Genomic DNA, 13,022 nt, shown 5'->3' on the forward strand with positions numbered 1-13,022 from the left:
AGTGGAAAACCTGATGCATCACCTGATTTGTCTTCCTCAGGCCTTCCTGTGTCCACTGTTGAAGGCTGTTCACGGAAACAGCATCTGTGGTGAGATGACAAAGATCAACATCAAGGAAGAAGAGAAAGTGAGGTGAGGAGGAAAGAAAAGAAAATATAAAACGACTACACAGACAAATGTTATACTGCTCGATCCCAGGTTTGCATTTTTTTTTTTTTTTATTAAATAAGCTAAATCTCGCATACTTTAATTAGATGAATTCGAAAACAAATGATAAAAGTGCTGGTTAGCTCATGTTTTCAATGTACGTATATGATTAAAAAATGTAATTACAAATACAGGTGCTTCTATGAAACTGGTCCCTAAAAACAGGGGCTAAAAATTCACAAACCAGATGTAGACTAATGTTATGACGCAAGTTTGGCAGCATGTTGGGTCTATTTTAAAAATGAATACTTACTGAGATAAAAGACAAACTGTTTTTCAGATAAAACACATATTTATATTGTTTCTGCATTAATTTTAATATAAAAATCCACATGTAACATGGTCAAAGGGACACAAAAATTATGCGCTACTATTTTTTTGAAAATCTCTTTATTCTCTCACAGGTACATTTTAGGAATTGAACTAATTATGCACGGCAGAGGGATTCACAAAAATGACTGCAAATTTATATGTGTTTAAATGGGCAGGTTCTGTGTGTAACACAAGTGGACACGATGGGTTACACATGAAACCTGGAATGAGACTGAGATTCATGAAAAACCCACGTTTGGATAAAAAAAAACACTAGGATACTCACATTTAACACTGTCTATATTTATAGTGGCATATACGACCATTTCAAGCCATGTTTTCCAGATGAAATGCACTGACACCTAGGTAGCTATTACTGTCCCAGTTTTGGGCCTATTATTGGCCCCAATATTTTATTATAAATTCATTAATTTCAGGATGGCTCAGAGCAAGAGTATATATTTTTTTGCATTTATCTGAGGTGATCTTTAGGTACATCCTGGAGGGAAATATGTCTACATTTGTCTTTTATTATTGGGTCTAAAAAGCTGGCAAAGTGCCAGGTACCAAAATGAACCCAGTTCCATAGAAGCACATACACATACGTATATTGGTTTAAGCACTTTTATACAATAGCTTTGTGAATTTTCCACTAGAAAGCTTGGAAAATAAAGTAAGCCAGAATTTATTTATTAGTGCCTCAAACTTGGTAAAGTTTCACTACTTTTATTCTGGAGGCCCTTCACTTGTAGACAAGTGATCAGTGTGGAAGAAGTATTCAGATCCTTAAGATGATACCAATTTTCATTTCAGTCAATTCATCACAAACATTCAAGGTCAGAATATTGGGAGAAACCTGGCTATCAATCTGAAAAGCAGCTAAAGCTAAACCATGTATAATATAAAGTATAATATTTTTTGAGTTTCATATAATGCAAATACTCAGGTAAAGTACTTTTATATTATGAAGTAAAATACTCTAACTGTTTGATTTACTGTATGTGTTACAGCCAGAGACATAAACGGACGCTGAGATGTACCATTAGGCAAACAAGTTTTATTTCCTCCTTCCAAACTGTAAAACAGCCGTCCTTCCATGGCTAATCACACTGCCTCTACTCTCAAAGACCCACATGTGGTGTTCACAGTGCATTCAGAAAAATCAGAACAATAAATGTTCTCTTCTTTGTAAAGTTTTTGTAAAACGAGGTATGGAACTTTGGTTTATAGTGAACAGAAGGAAAATAATGAAAAATCAAATATCTGGGCTCCCTGCTTAACTGTACAAAACAGTCTGTGAAATAATAACAATACACTCTAACAAAAATAAATGTAAACAGTATGAGTCTTTCACTTAAACACACCTTCCACATTGTCAGTCTTTCTGTTGCCTGCATCTTTGACCTCTGACCCCACCAGCTTTACTTTATGCAATCGGAAAAGTAAAGATATCACCGTTGCTGCGGGCAACACCGCTATCACACTTAATATTCCTGTCGTCACGGAAACAGCTGATAAATCCGCAATGCCCAGCTCCAAAGGCAACTGTAAACAAAGGATGGATAACCACAGCTGTATTAATACGATTTTAAGAAGTTTTATGCACTGTGTTCTGAACCTTTTGAGGCTTTCTCAAACACACCTGCTCATCCGTTTGTGATATGATGACTGTGTTGACACATGAATATCCCAACAGCAGCAGCAGGCACATGGTTAGTCTGTGAGTGTGTGTGAACGAGTGAGGGTGGGGACAGCTGCAGACAGATATCCAGGGGTGGAAGTCTGCCATGTACTCTGATAGTTTGAGATATAACATCTGTAAACAGACAAGTGGAAAAATTCACCTGGTGCAACATGAGTTTGGTTAAATGATAAATTTTTTAGTATCTAAGTTTTAATAGCTAAATGTTGTACCTTGGAAAAGCCTGTTCCCTGAGTGCAGACTCTCAGCATTCTGTCCACTCGACCATCACTCTTGTTTACAGCGAGCCAGCACTGACCAATAAAGAGCCAAGGCCGTCCCTCCACACGCCCTCTGTTCACCTGTACGCAAAGTTCATGAACCAACCATCTGGACTGAAAACCACAGTCTTCAGCACTGACAAAATTCCAATTATAAACCCAAAACATCGGGACCTCACCTCATGTACCTCCACTTGTTTTATGTACCAGACCGGGGAGGGTCCAGAGTTGTCGTGCCAGATGTGAACCCTGTAAACTGAGCCCAGGTTTTCTGCTGCACTGAAATGACCAGAGTAGGAGTCTCTTATGCTTTGTTCTGTTACAACAACCTACATCAGGGGTGTCAAACTCATTTTATTTCAGGGGCCACATACAGCCCAATATGATCTCAAGAGGGCTAGACCATCATAACAACCTATAAATAATGTAAACTCCAAAATTTTCTCGATGTTTTACAGTGAAAAATCTATAACTACATTATGACAATGTTTATATTCACCAACCCTTCACTGTTAATATCTCAGTGTAATTTTTGCATTTCACAAATTCATCCCACAGGGCAGACTGGACCCTTTGGTGGGTCAGTTTTGGCCCTATACAAACAAACACTAAAAAATAAATGTGAAATTTGTATTTACCTGATAATAAAGGTGTCTTGAGAGTTCCTTCTAAATAGAGTGCATCCTGGCACTTGTAGTTCCTTTGTCTGCGAGAAGCCATCTTCTCCATATAGCACTATGTAAACCTGATAAATACACAGAAAACAATGGATTTAACTGAATTATATTCAGCTTTGTTTAATCCTTACCTAATATTCCTGTCTCTAATGTATGGTCCACTCTAAATTTGACCAAAGAATCTCAGAACTTAATAAATGGGTGATCATTCTATAATGATTCAGAATGTAGAGGGAGTGTGTTAGCTATGTTTTACACAACTTGAGTATGAAGAAAAAGTATCTACTATTTTATTCGTACAACAAATTGTACTAAAATATGCAGAACCTGAACAAAAATCTGAAACATTTTTGCACCTATTACAGTACCGATGTTCTTCTGAGTTACAGTAAATATTAAATTAAGAATGTCTCAACGTGAATCGTCTGGAACATGTGCTTTTTAAAATGTAGTAGTAGCAGCAGTGATAGTATCAGTAGTAGTATTGTAGTAGTAGTTGTAGTAGTAGTAGTAGTAGTAGTAGTAGTGATAGTAGTTGTAGTAAAAGTAGAAAGTAATAAAGTAATAAATGATTTATGTACATTAAATGTCTGTAAATCATGTCCAAATCATAACTAATATGACATTCTCAATGTAAGGGAATATGTCATGGGTTACGTTTCCAAAATGTTGACGAATATTGTTAAAAGTTGATATGTGAAGTTATAAAACATGTGAGCAGAGTGAGTTTTTTGAAGAAATGTTCATAAATCAGCTGACATAAGGGAACAAACGACTTACCTTTGCACTCATTTTAGCTGCAGAGCAGAGGCCAGTGTGAACGGTGACAGCATAAAGGTGGGGGTCACATGGTAAATTATCTGATAGGTAGTGGACCCTCCTCTCACCAGACTCGACACCAGTGGTCCGGATCAGTACCAACCCCAGGATGTACAGGGACACACACAGTACCAGCACAATGGGTACTGTCAGATTACTGGACACACTGAGGAAACAGAGGAGGATGAGGATTAGTAGTAGTCATAGTTGTAAAGTAGTAGACAGCATGGTGTCATACTCACACACATTTACATTATTAATCCTAAAAGGCCATAGTAATAGTAGTGATAAGAGCAGCAGTGACAGTGGTAACATGATTGGTAATACAATAGTAGTAGTAGTAGAAAATACTAAAAGTAGTGGTAATAATAGTAATTGTATAGTAGTTGTAGTGGTGATAGTGGTAGTAGTTGTAGCAGTAGCAGTAGTAGTAGCAGTAGTAGTAGTATAGTAGTTGTGGTAGAAATGTAGTACTCATAATAATAGTAGTAGTAGTAGTAGTAGTGAGGATAGAGGTAATATAGTAGTCGTAGTAGTAGTAATAGCAGTAGTGGTAGTAATAGTAATAATAGCTATAGTAGTTGCAGTATGTAGTAGTAGTAATATAGTAGTTGTGGTAGTAATGTCGTAGTCATAATAATAGTAGTAGTAGTAGTAGTAGTAGTAGTAGTAGTAGTAGTAGTAGTGAGGATAGTGGTAACATAGTAGTCATAGTAGTGTTGTAGTAGTGGTAATAGTAGTCATAGTTGCAGTATGGTTGTAGTGGTAGTAGTAGGAGTAGTAGTAGTAGTCATAGTAGTAGTCGTATTGATAATAATAGTAGTAGTAGTAGTAGTAGTAGTATTGGTAATAGTAGTAGTAGCAATAGTAATAGTATTGATAACAGTAGTAGCAGTACTAGTAGTAGCAGTAGTAGTAGTATTGATAATAATAATAATAGTAGTAGTAGTAGTATTGATAATATTATTAGTAGTAGTAGTAGTAATAGTAGTAGTGGTAGTAGTAGTATTGATAATAGTAGTAGTAGTAGTATTGATAATATTATTATTAGTAGTAGTAGTAATAGTAGTAGTAGTAGTAGTAATATTGATAATAGTAGTAGTAGTATTGGTAGTAGTAGTAGTAGTAGTAGTAGTAGTAGTAGTAATATTGATAATAGTAGTGGTAGAGCCACTTTTTTCACCTCAGTATTTTCCCTTCATTTGCTCCCTGTCCTGTTGAACCTGTCACTAGTGTCAACACTAACCACTAACACAATAAACCCCAACAGTAAAGGTCAGTGAAGGTGACCAGTGGAGTTAGTTCTACTCACCTTATGAAGGGGTTCACGTCTGTTGTGTCACGGCTGCACTGGATCTGCTGCTTCACCACTGTCAGCGGCCTCAGCTGGACACAACTACATCAAAACAGCATCAAAAATGAAGATGTTCTCATGTTAGAAGTCTATTTTTATTGGAGGAAAAACACGGGGACACATACTGCTTTACAATCAGCTACAGCAAATGAATGAATAATTAGAAATACTTCACATGCTGTGACAAACAGCAGTTACATAAAGTGAAGGATGATCTGAAATTAGGGAAGTAAAAAAGGAAATGACACCAGGCAAAATAAAAAATAAGTAACAGAGTTTGGGGAGAAAAATGTACAAGTGAATGTTCCAATAGGAAAAACATGTGCACATGGGTGTGTATGTGCACAGGCTAAGTTTGCCTCACCTGCACTTGGCTGCAGTAGGTGTATCTGCCTGCTGGGTTCTGCAGCCGTGTGGAGTCCACGCCCCCTGGTGGTCATCCCAGGACACACACAAACTGCTGTCCACTCTGACCCTGTACATGACCGGGTCACTCAGGTGCTTCCACCTGCGGCGCTTTGCAAAATCAGCGTTCAACACAGCGAGGTGGCCGACCCCTGAAGCTAGAATTTTTATACATGATTAATTTGTTTCTATTATCTTTTTGTAACTTAAATCTTTGAGGTTTATATAGAACTGTAACAGTATCCCAGAAGAAAAAGACAAAGACAAACAAAAGAGACCCCACTAAACAAGAGAAAAAAATAAAAAATGAAAATAAATAAATAAATAAATAAATAAAATAAAGTAAAAAAAAAATAATAATAAAAAGAACAGACAAACGAGGGCACAAATAAGTACACATGAATGCACTGTGCCCAGGTAGTAACAGTCAGTCTATTCATTTTGTGTAAATATAATCCATTTATTCCACTTTTTATCCAGTTCAGGTTCTTGCAGCCTCAGTCTGTTTGTTAATCTTCCCATTAGAAATATTTCTTCAATTCTGGATATCCACTGGTCCTCTGATGGGATGGTTGCCTACTTACAGTGCCTCATATCACAAATACTACACAGAAGACATTAACAGTCAAAGGTGTCACTGAGGCTCAGTAAGTTATTTTGAACATAAAGTTATTTGGAATATTTTTCAGTTCCAGAGGCCTGCAAGTAATTGTTTTGTGCCTTTGTAGCTCCACTGGAATCTGTGATGCGCATGTGTCAATGATATGCTAAATAATGCTAAATAAAATATTGTTAAAAATACACACATTTTTCTCAAGAAATTTCAGGTTGCTCATGGTTGTTCAGGTTATTCACATTTTTTGTGAAATGATAGCTTGTGGGTGCTAAATGCAAACATTTTCATAATATAATTTTACTTTTTTTGCACTGAAACAAAGAGACAAATTATTGTCATTGTCACCCCTGCCTCCCAAAGGGGAGGCAACAGGTATTGTTTTTGGTTCTGTTTGTTTGTTTCTTAGTTTGTTAACACTCTAGCAGCAAAACTATTGATTGAATTCATACCAAATTTTGTTTATAGATTGCCTGTGATCCAGAATAGATGTCATTACATTTTGGGAAGAGTAGGTCAAAGTTACATTTTTTCTGAATTTTTAAAATCTTTTTTCTTCTCCCATTTACTTATAATGGGCGAAATTTCACATCTATAAAAACATCCATTTTGTTTAACTTTACTTCAACTTTGGCACATACATAGAAGCAACTGATATACTGACATCACCACATGCATAGACATTATGACATCAGCTGGATCGATGCCAAAATAAGCTACAATACATGTGAGGGGTGGGGTTTGTTGTGTCTGGCACCATTTGTTTACAGGTTATTATTCTATTGTTTTACTGGTCTGGCCTGCTTGAGCTCAATTTGGGCTATATATGGTCCCTGGTTTAGAAAATTTAACATTCATTTACATTCACTAACATTCATAATTCATTCATTCACTACATAAATATACAAATGTGTGGGTATTGGTACAAAAACTCTATTTTCTTTGAGGGGTTTTACACATATCTCATATACTATTCTAATCATTATAATCAACTAAATTGGGGTCATGCGACTAAACAGACCATTAGATAGACAGCAATCTAGCCAAGTGTTTTCTCTATAAATAACTCTCACACAGCTTGTTCTAAGTCATTGTGTTGTTGCAGGTGAAGTTGGTGTTGGATTATGGAATGGTAGCCTTTCTTTATATACTGAACCATCAAACTGTTTTTCATTGTTTTTCATGCATCAGTGCCCTCAGTCATGGTCCACAGGGTATTTAACATACATGCACATGAAGTGGAACATGTCACAGCTTACATGTATTCCATCCACTATCTACAGCTACTGCCCAAGGAGACACTTGGATGAATATTAAGCAGATTTATTCAGTCAAAATAAAGCTTCATACTGTTAAATTACCTTAGAGTTTGCATATAAATGAAGGAATGTGCATGTGTCTCCTTAAAAAACACTAGAAGAAACCAGAAGGTGTTTCCAGACTTTTGACAGACAGTATAATTCCAGTAGTTTCACCTGTTCACCTCAAAAGTACATGTGAAATATCTAAATAAACCAGACTGAATAACCTTAGTCAAATGGTATAAGGCCCATTTGGATACTGTATACTTTGTGTAGTAAATGACTAATTGAGTAAATGATGATAACATCTATACTGATCTACTAAAATGCCTGTAGAGTAAAAGCAGTGAAGCTTTACCAAGTCTGAGTCACTAATAAAGAAAAATTAAGTGAAAATTGCTGGTTGGCTATAGTTTCTAAGATACAATCTTTGATCAAAATGTTAAATTCTGAGATTTAATAGGAGAATGGGTTTTACTCAAAAGGAGTGTTTGTCTCAGAGCGACTACATTTACTTCAAAACACTGTCTGCACATGATGGTACATTCACCTTACAGGCTATTTCTAGTAGAACATTTCTAAATGTATTGTATCAATGTATAGAAACCAATATACTTGTATATATTACATACTTTATCATATATATTGAAAACATGAGCTAACCAGCACTTTTGTTTTCCAATTTATCTTATTAAAGTATGTAAGATTTAGCATATTTAACCTCTGAGGCAGATAATTAAAAATAAATACAGAAATAAATACATGAATAAAAATGTAGACCAGTGCTATCTGTTATAAAAACCACAACGATCCTTAACAAAATACAACTCCCATGAAACAAATGTATTGATTTTAGTGTTATTATGATCACCAGATTTGGTTGCTTCTATGAAACTGGGTTCATTTTGGTACCTGGCACTTTACCAGCTTTTTTAGACCCAATAATAAAAGACAAATTTAGACATATTTCCCCCAGGATGTACCTAATGATGACCTCAGATAAATGCAAAAAAAAATTATACTCTTGCTCTGAGCCATCTCAAAATAAATTAATTTTAATAAAATATTGAAGCCAAAAACAAGGACAAAATTGGGATATGAAAAACTACCTAGGTGTCAGTGCATTTGATCTGGAGAACATGTCTGTAAATGGTCTTATATACCACTATAAATAAAGACACTGTGTTAAACTTGATGATCCTAGTGGTCTTTCTAATCCAGATATGTGGGTTTTTCATGAATTTTCAGTCTCATTCCAGGTTTTGTGTGTAACCTATCGTGTCCACTTGCGTTACATGTGGAACCTGCCCATTTAAATAAATAAATTGTGAGTGACGTTGCAACAGTGGTCATTTTTGTGAAACACTCTGCCTTGCATAATTAGTTCGATTCCCAAAATGTACCTGTGAGAGAATAAAAAGATATTCAATAAAATAGTAGCACATAATTTTCGTGTCCTTTTTACCGTGTTACATGCAGATTTTTGTATCAAAATAATATAAAAATGTGTTTTGTCTGAAAATTAGTTTCTTTTTTATCTAAGTAAATATTTATCTTTAAAACAGACCCAAAGTGCTTCCAAACTTGCTTCATAACATTAGTCTACATCTGGTTTGAATTTCTAGCCCCCATGTCCTGTTTTTAGGGACCAGTGTCATAGAAGCACCCTTATATAAGTGTTGATAATTTTGTGTTTTAACAGTAATGTCAATTTGCTTTTACATTGGCTATTAAAAGGTCATGAGAAAGTTTATTGATGGAGGTGGTGAGTTACAACACTGATAAAGGAAGAAATGTCTTACTGCTGAGGTAGGATGACGGCAAAGTGATGTGTGTAATGTTGCTCTCCCAGTTGTGAATTCTTCGCAGATGGTGCATGCTGGGAGTCGGCCTTTCAAACATCCTGCCACATAAAAACACGATTATTTAGGTTTGTTGTGGAGATATTTCACCCAAAATGAACTCAAGTGTTGTGATTTTAAAAGCAAAAGATTTGAGAAATAAAATAAGTGGGTGGTCTACCTGAAGAGCAGCATGATGGGAAACATTTTCTTGAATGACGGCTTGAACTGCACTCTCAGCTGAATGACCTGCTGCAAGTGCTCCTGGGTAATGTTGAAGCTGTGATAGTTGATCTGGCTGCGCTGGAGGATGGAGTCATAAACAGAACTCATCTGCAAAAATTAGTTCATTCATGAGATCTGGTGACAGTATTATCTGAGAAGGCTCCAGGAAAGAAGACACACTGACATACGTTTTTTGGTGCTTGTTGTAGGTCAATATTTATTGGTTGATGGATGGATCGAATTGGGATTTTTCTCCTCGTGCTGCATTTGTAAAAACTCAGTTCAACCACTGGCCCAGTCAACTGTAAATCACAAAGCAAAAACAATATTTTCCCCTGCCTTTTAACCCATAAAGCCACTTTTGTGTCAGTTCCCAAATGAATTTTCCTCTATATTTAACCTTTCCTAAATGATTTATCACCATTTATTATAATATTATTCTCTGTATTTTGAATGTTTCACTGTAAATCATGTATTTTCTTATATTCAGTTTCCTATATTTAATTTAGATCAGGGGTGTCAAACTCATTTTAGTTCAGGGGCCACATTCAGCTAAATTTGATCTGAAGTGGGCCGAACCAGTAAAATAATAACATAATAATATATAAATAATGTCAACTCCAAACTTTTCCCTGTTTTAGAATGAAAAAAGTAAATTTACAATATGAAAAAGGTTTACATCTACAAACTATCCTTTCAAAAGATGCAAATAACACAAACTGAAAAAATAAGTGTAACTTTAACCATATTATGCCTCAGTTTATCATTTCCACATATACATTATAACTTACAGATCACAGTGGATCTACAAACACACAAAACATTCAATAACAGACAGAATATTGGTACAATTACTCTTAAATCTCTTAAGATATTTCAAGTTGTTCATATTTGTTCAGGTTTTTCACATTTTTTGTAAAAGGCTATTCTGTAAATATTAACATTTTTGTGTAATTTTACTTTTTTTTTTACACTAAAAAAAGGGAAAATTTGTGGCTTTCATTATTTATAGTTTATTATGATACTATTTTACTGGTCTGACCCACTTTAGATTGAATTGAACTAAATTTATTTTGACATCCTCGACTGTTAATATCCTCAGTGTAATTTTTGTATTTCACTAATTCATGCCGTGGGCCGGATTGGACCCTTTGGCGGGCTGGTTTTGGCCCCCAGGCCGCATGTTTGACACCCCTGACTTGGATGTTCACGAAAACTCAAAGTAAATTCAAAGGTTATTATATCAAAACAGAGAAATCTGAAGGTAAAGGGACTTTTTTTTAAGTAAAATATATCATTAGTTGATCATAAATCAAGTGTGTCCATCCACTCTCATTTATCAAAATCCATGAGTTTTACTGGTGAATCAATGTTGTAGAAGACTACGGTGTTTCCATGTTCACTACAGAGTCTCTAAACGTCCAAATGGGTCATATCTGATGGCCATGAAACGATGACAAACTGCATTTTACACCAATTATTTACATGAATTGATAGAATTAGTGGATCAACAAAAAAAAAGCTGAACAGTTTAGATGAGCAGATGCTTTTGGTCACCGGTGGATGTTTGGATCTTTATGGGTTAATATGGAAATGTCATAATGGTTCCAGTCTCACCTTCCCAGGACTGGCCCAGGTATAAGGGCTGTGGGTGAGTTCAGTCAGAAGGATGAGCACACACGGTTTCTCATGGTTTCTGACTGATTGACTGTCAACGTGATGAACAAACGGACGCTGGATAAGGGAGGCGGGTATGAAGACGTTGGCTGAGCCGCTGCTGACTGTGGAGGTTTGGTTTAGGTACGTGACATACAGACATATTAAACCAGTGTCCAGTCTGAGCTCCTCTGATTTGTGGAACAAAATAAACTTCTGAGAAAAGAAAAAAAAACATAGTTGATGGTGAGTAACAGATGCAATGAGGTATAAATATAAGACTGTGTTTACAAGTGTGTTTTCTCTCACCAGCATTAAGTTTGAGGCCGTGTGCAGGATGTCGGCTACAAGCTGCACCAGCTGCTTTGACGAAATAAATCCTCCCTGTTTGATGTGTGAACCTCTGGAGACGTCTGCCAGGCAGCCATCAATTTCCAATGCTTCTTTAATGTCAGTATTGTTGCATATTTGTACACTAGTGAAGGTCTGTAAGCTGTATGAGAGCAGGTCGACCAGGGTGTTGAGTGTCTTCTGGTCCAGATGGAACCGCACTGGAGCACTGGAGTCTGCAAACTGCTCTGACATGGACTGAATGTAAAGGATCACACATCTGGCACTCGCTAATGTCACCTAAAGATAAATAAAACAAGTATGAGAAATAATCATCATGTTTCAGCTTACATCTGCAAGTACATTAACCCATAAAGACCCAGTGTTACTTTTGTGGCTGTTTCTCTCTATCTAACCTTTCCTAAATGATTTGTCACCATTTATTATAATATTATCCTCTGCATTTTGCTTTTTTTTTTTAGTGGAAATCATCTATTTTCCTATATTTAATTGACTGATCATGTAGATGTTCATCACAGCTCAGAGGACATTTAAATGTTATTATATCAAAACAGAAAAAGTGAAGAAAAAGTGACTTGTTCAGTAAAATCTATCATTAACTGAACATAAAAACAAGTGTCTCCAACCTCTGTCGTTGATCCAACTTTATGGGTTTTACTGGTTAATCAATGTTGTAAAAGATGATAGAGTTTCCATGGTAACTGCAGAGCCTCTGAACATCCAAATGGGTCATATCTGATGACCATGAATAAACAAATAACTGCATTTTACACCAATTATTTACATGTATTGATAGGATTAGTGGATGAACAGTTATTAAACAGTTTATATCGGTAGATGGTTTTGGTTGCCAGTGGCTGTTTGGGTCTTTATGGGTTAATTCCAATGAAGCAGGGGTATCAAACTCATTTTAGTTCAGGGGTCACATTCAGCCCAATATGATCTCATATGAGCCAGACCAGCATAATAACAGTGAAAAAAGTCAAATTACATTATGAAAATGTTTACATCTGCAAAGTTTCCTTAACAACCTGAAATGTCTTTTTAAAAAGTGTAATTTTGAGTTGATCATTTCCACTTACTTCACCATAAGACATTTGAGGTTATACATATTTGCTCAGGTTATTCGCATTCTTTATGAAAACGATAGTTTGTAAATGTAAACATTTTCATGTAATTTTACTTTTTTACTCCAAAACAAGAGAAAAGTTTGTAGTTGTCATTATTTACAGGTTATTTTGATAGTATTTTACTGGTCTGATCCACTTTAGATCAAATTTCTCTGTATGTACCCCTGAA

General features: G+C 35.7%; 1 protein-coding gene across 1 annotated transcript in view; it reads right to left on the minus strand.

The window, feature by feature from the left end:
- pkd1l1 (polycystin 1 like 1, transient receptor potential channel interacting) overlaps nt 1-13,022 on the minus strand; it is a 50,433-nt gene that overhangs the window by 15,745 nt on the left and 21,666 nt on the right. Inside the window, exons 22-35 of the mRNA XM_030123044.1 lie at nt 11,682-12,002; nt 11,334-11,588; nt 9,905-10,018; nt 9,673-9,824; nt 9,453-9,553; nt 5,696-5,894; nt 5,290-5,373; nt 3,939-4,143; nt 3,120-3,226; nt 2,661-2,760; nt 2,434-2,562; nt 2,162-2,335; nt 1,884-2,064; nt 23-84 (exon numbers count right to left, since the gene is read on the minus strand). Coding sequence (XP_029978904.1) covers nt 23-84; nt 1,884-2,064; nt 2,162-2,335; nt 2,434-2,562; nt 2,661-2,760; nt 3,120-3,226; nt 3,939-4,143; nt 5,290-5,373; nt 5,696-5,894; nt 9,453-9,553; nt 9,673-9,824; nt 9,905-10,018; nt 11,334-11,588; nt 11,682-12,002 — 2,184 coding nt within the window. The remainder of the gene's footprint in view (nt 1-22; nt 85-1,883; nt 2,065-2,161; nt 2,336-2,433; nt 2,563-2,660; nt 2,761-3,119; nt 3,227-3,938; nt 4,144-5,289; nt 5,374-5,695; nt 5,895-9,452; nt 9,554-9,672; nt 9,825-9,904; nt 10,019-11,333; nt 11,589-11,681; nt 12,003-13,022) is intronic.

This window comes from Sphaeramia orbicularis, chromosome 20, assembly GCF_902148855.1.
Source record: "Sphaeramia orbicularis chromosome 20, fSphaOr1.1, whole genome shotgun sequence".
In the NCBI taxonomy this organism is placed as follows: Eukaryota; Metazoa; Chordata; class Actinopteri; order Kurtiformes; family Apogonidae; genus Sphaeramia; species Sphaeramia orbicularis.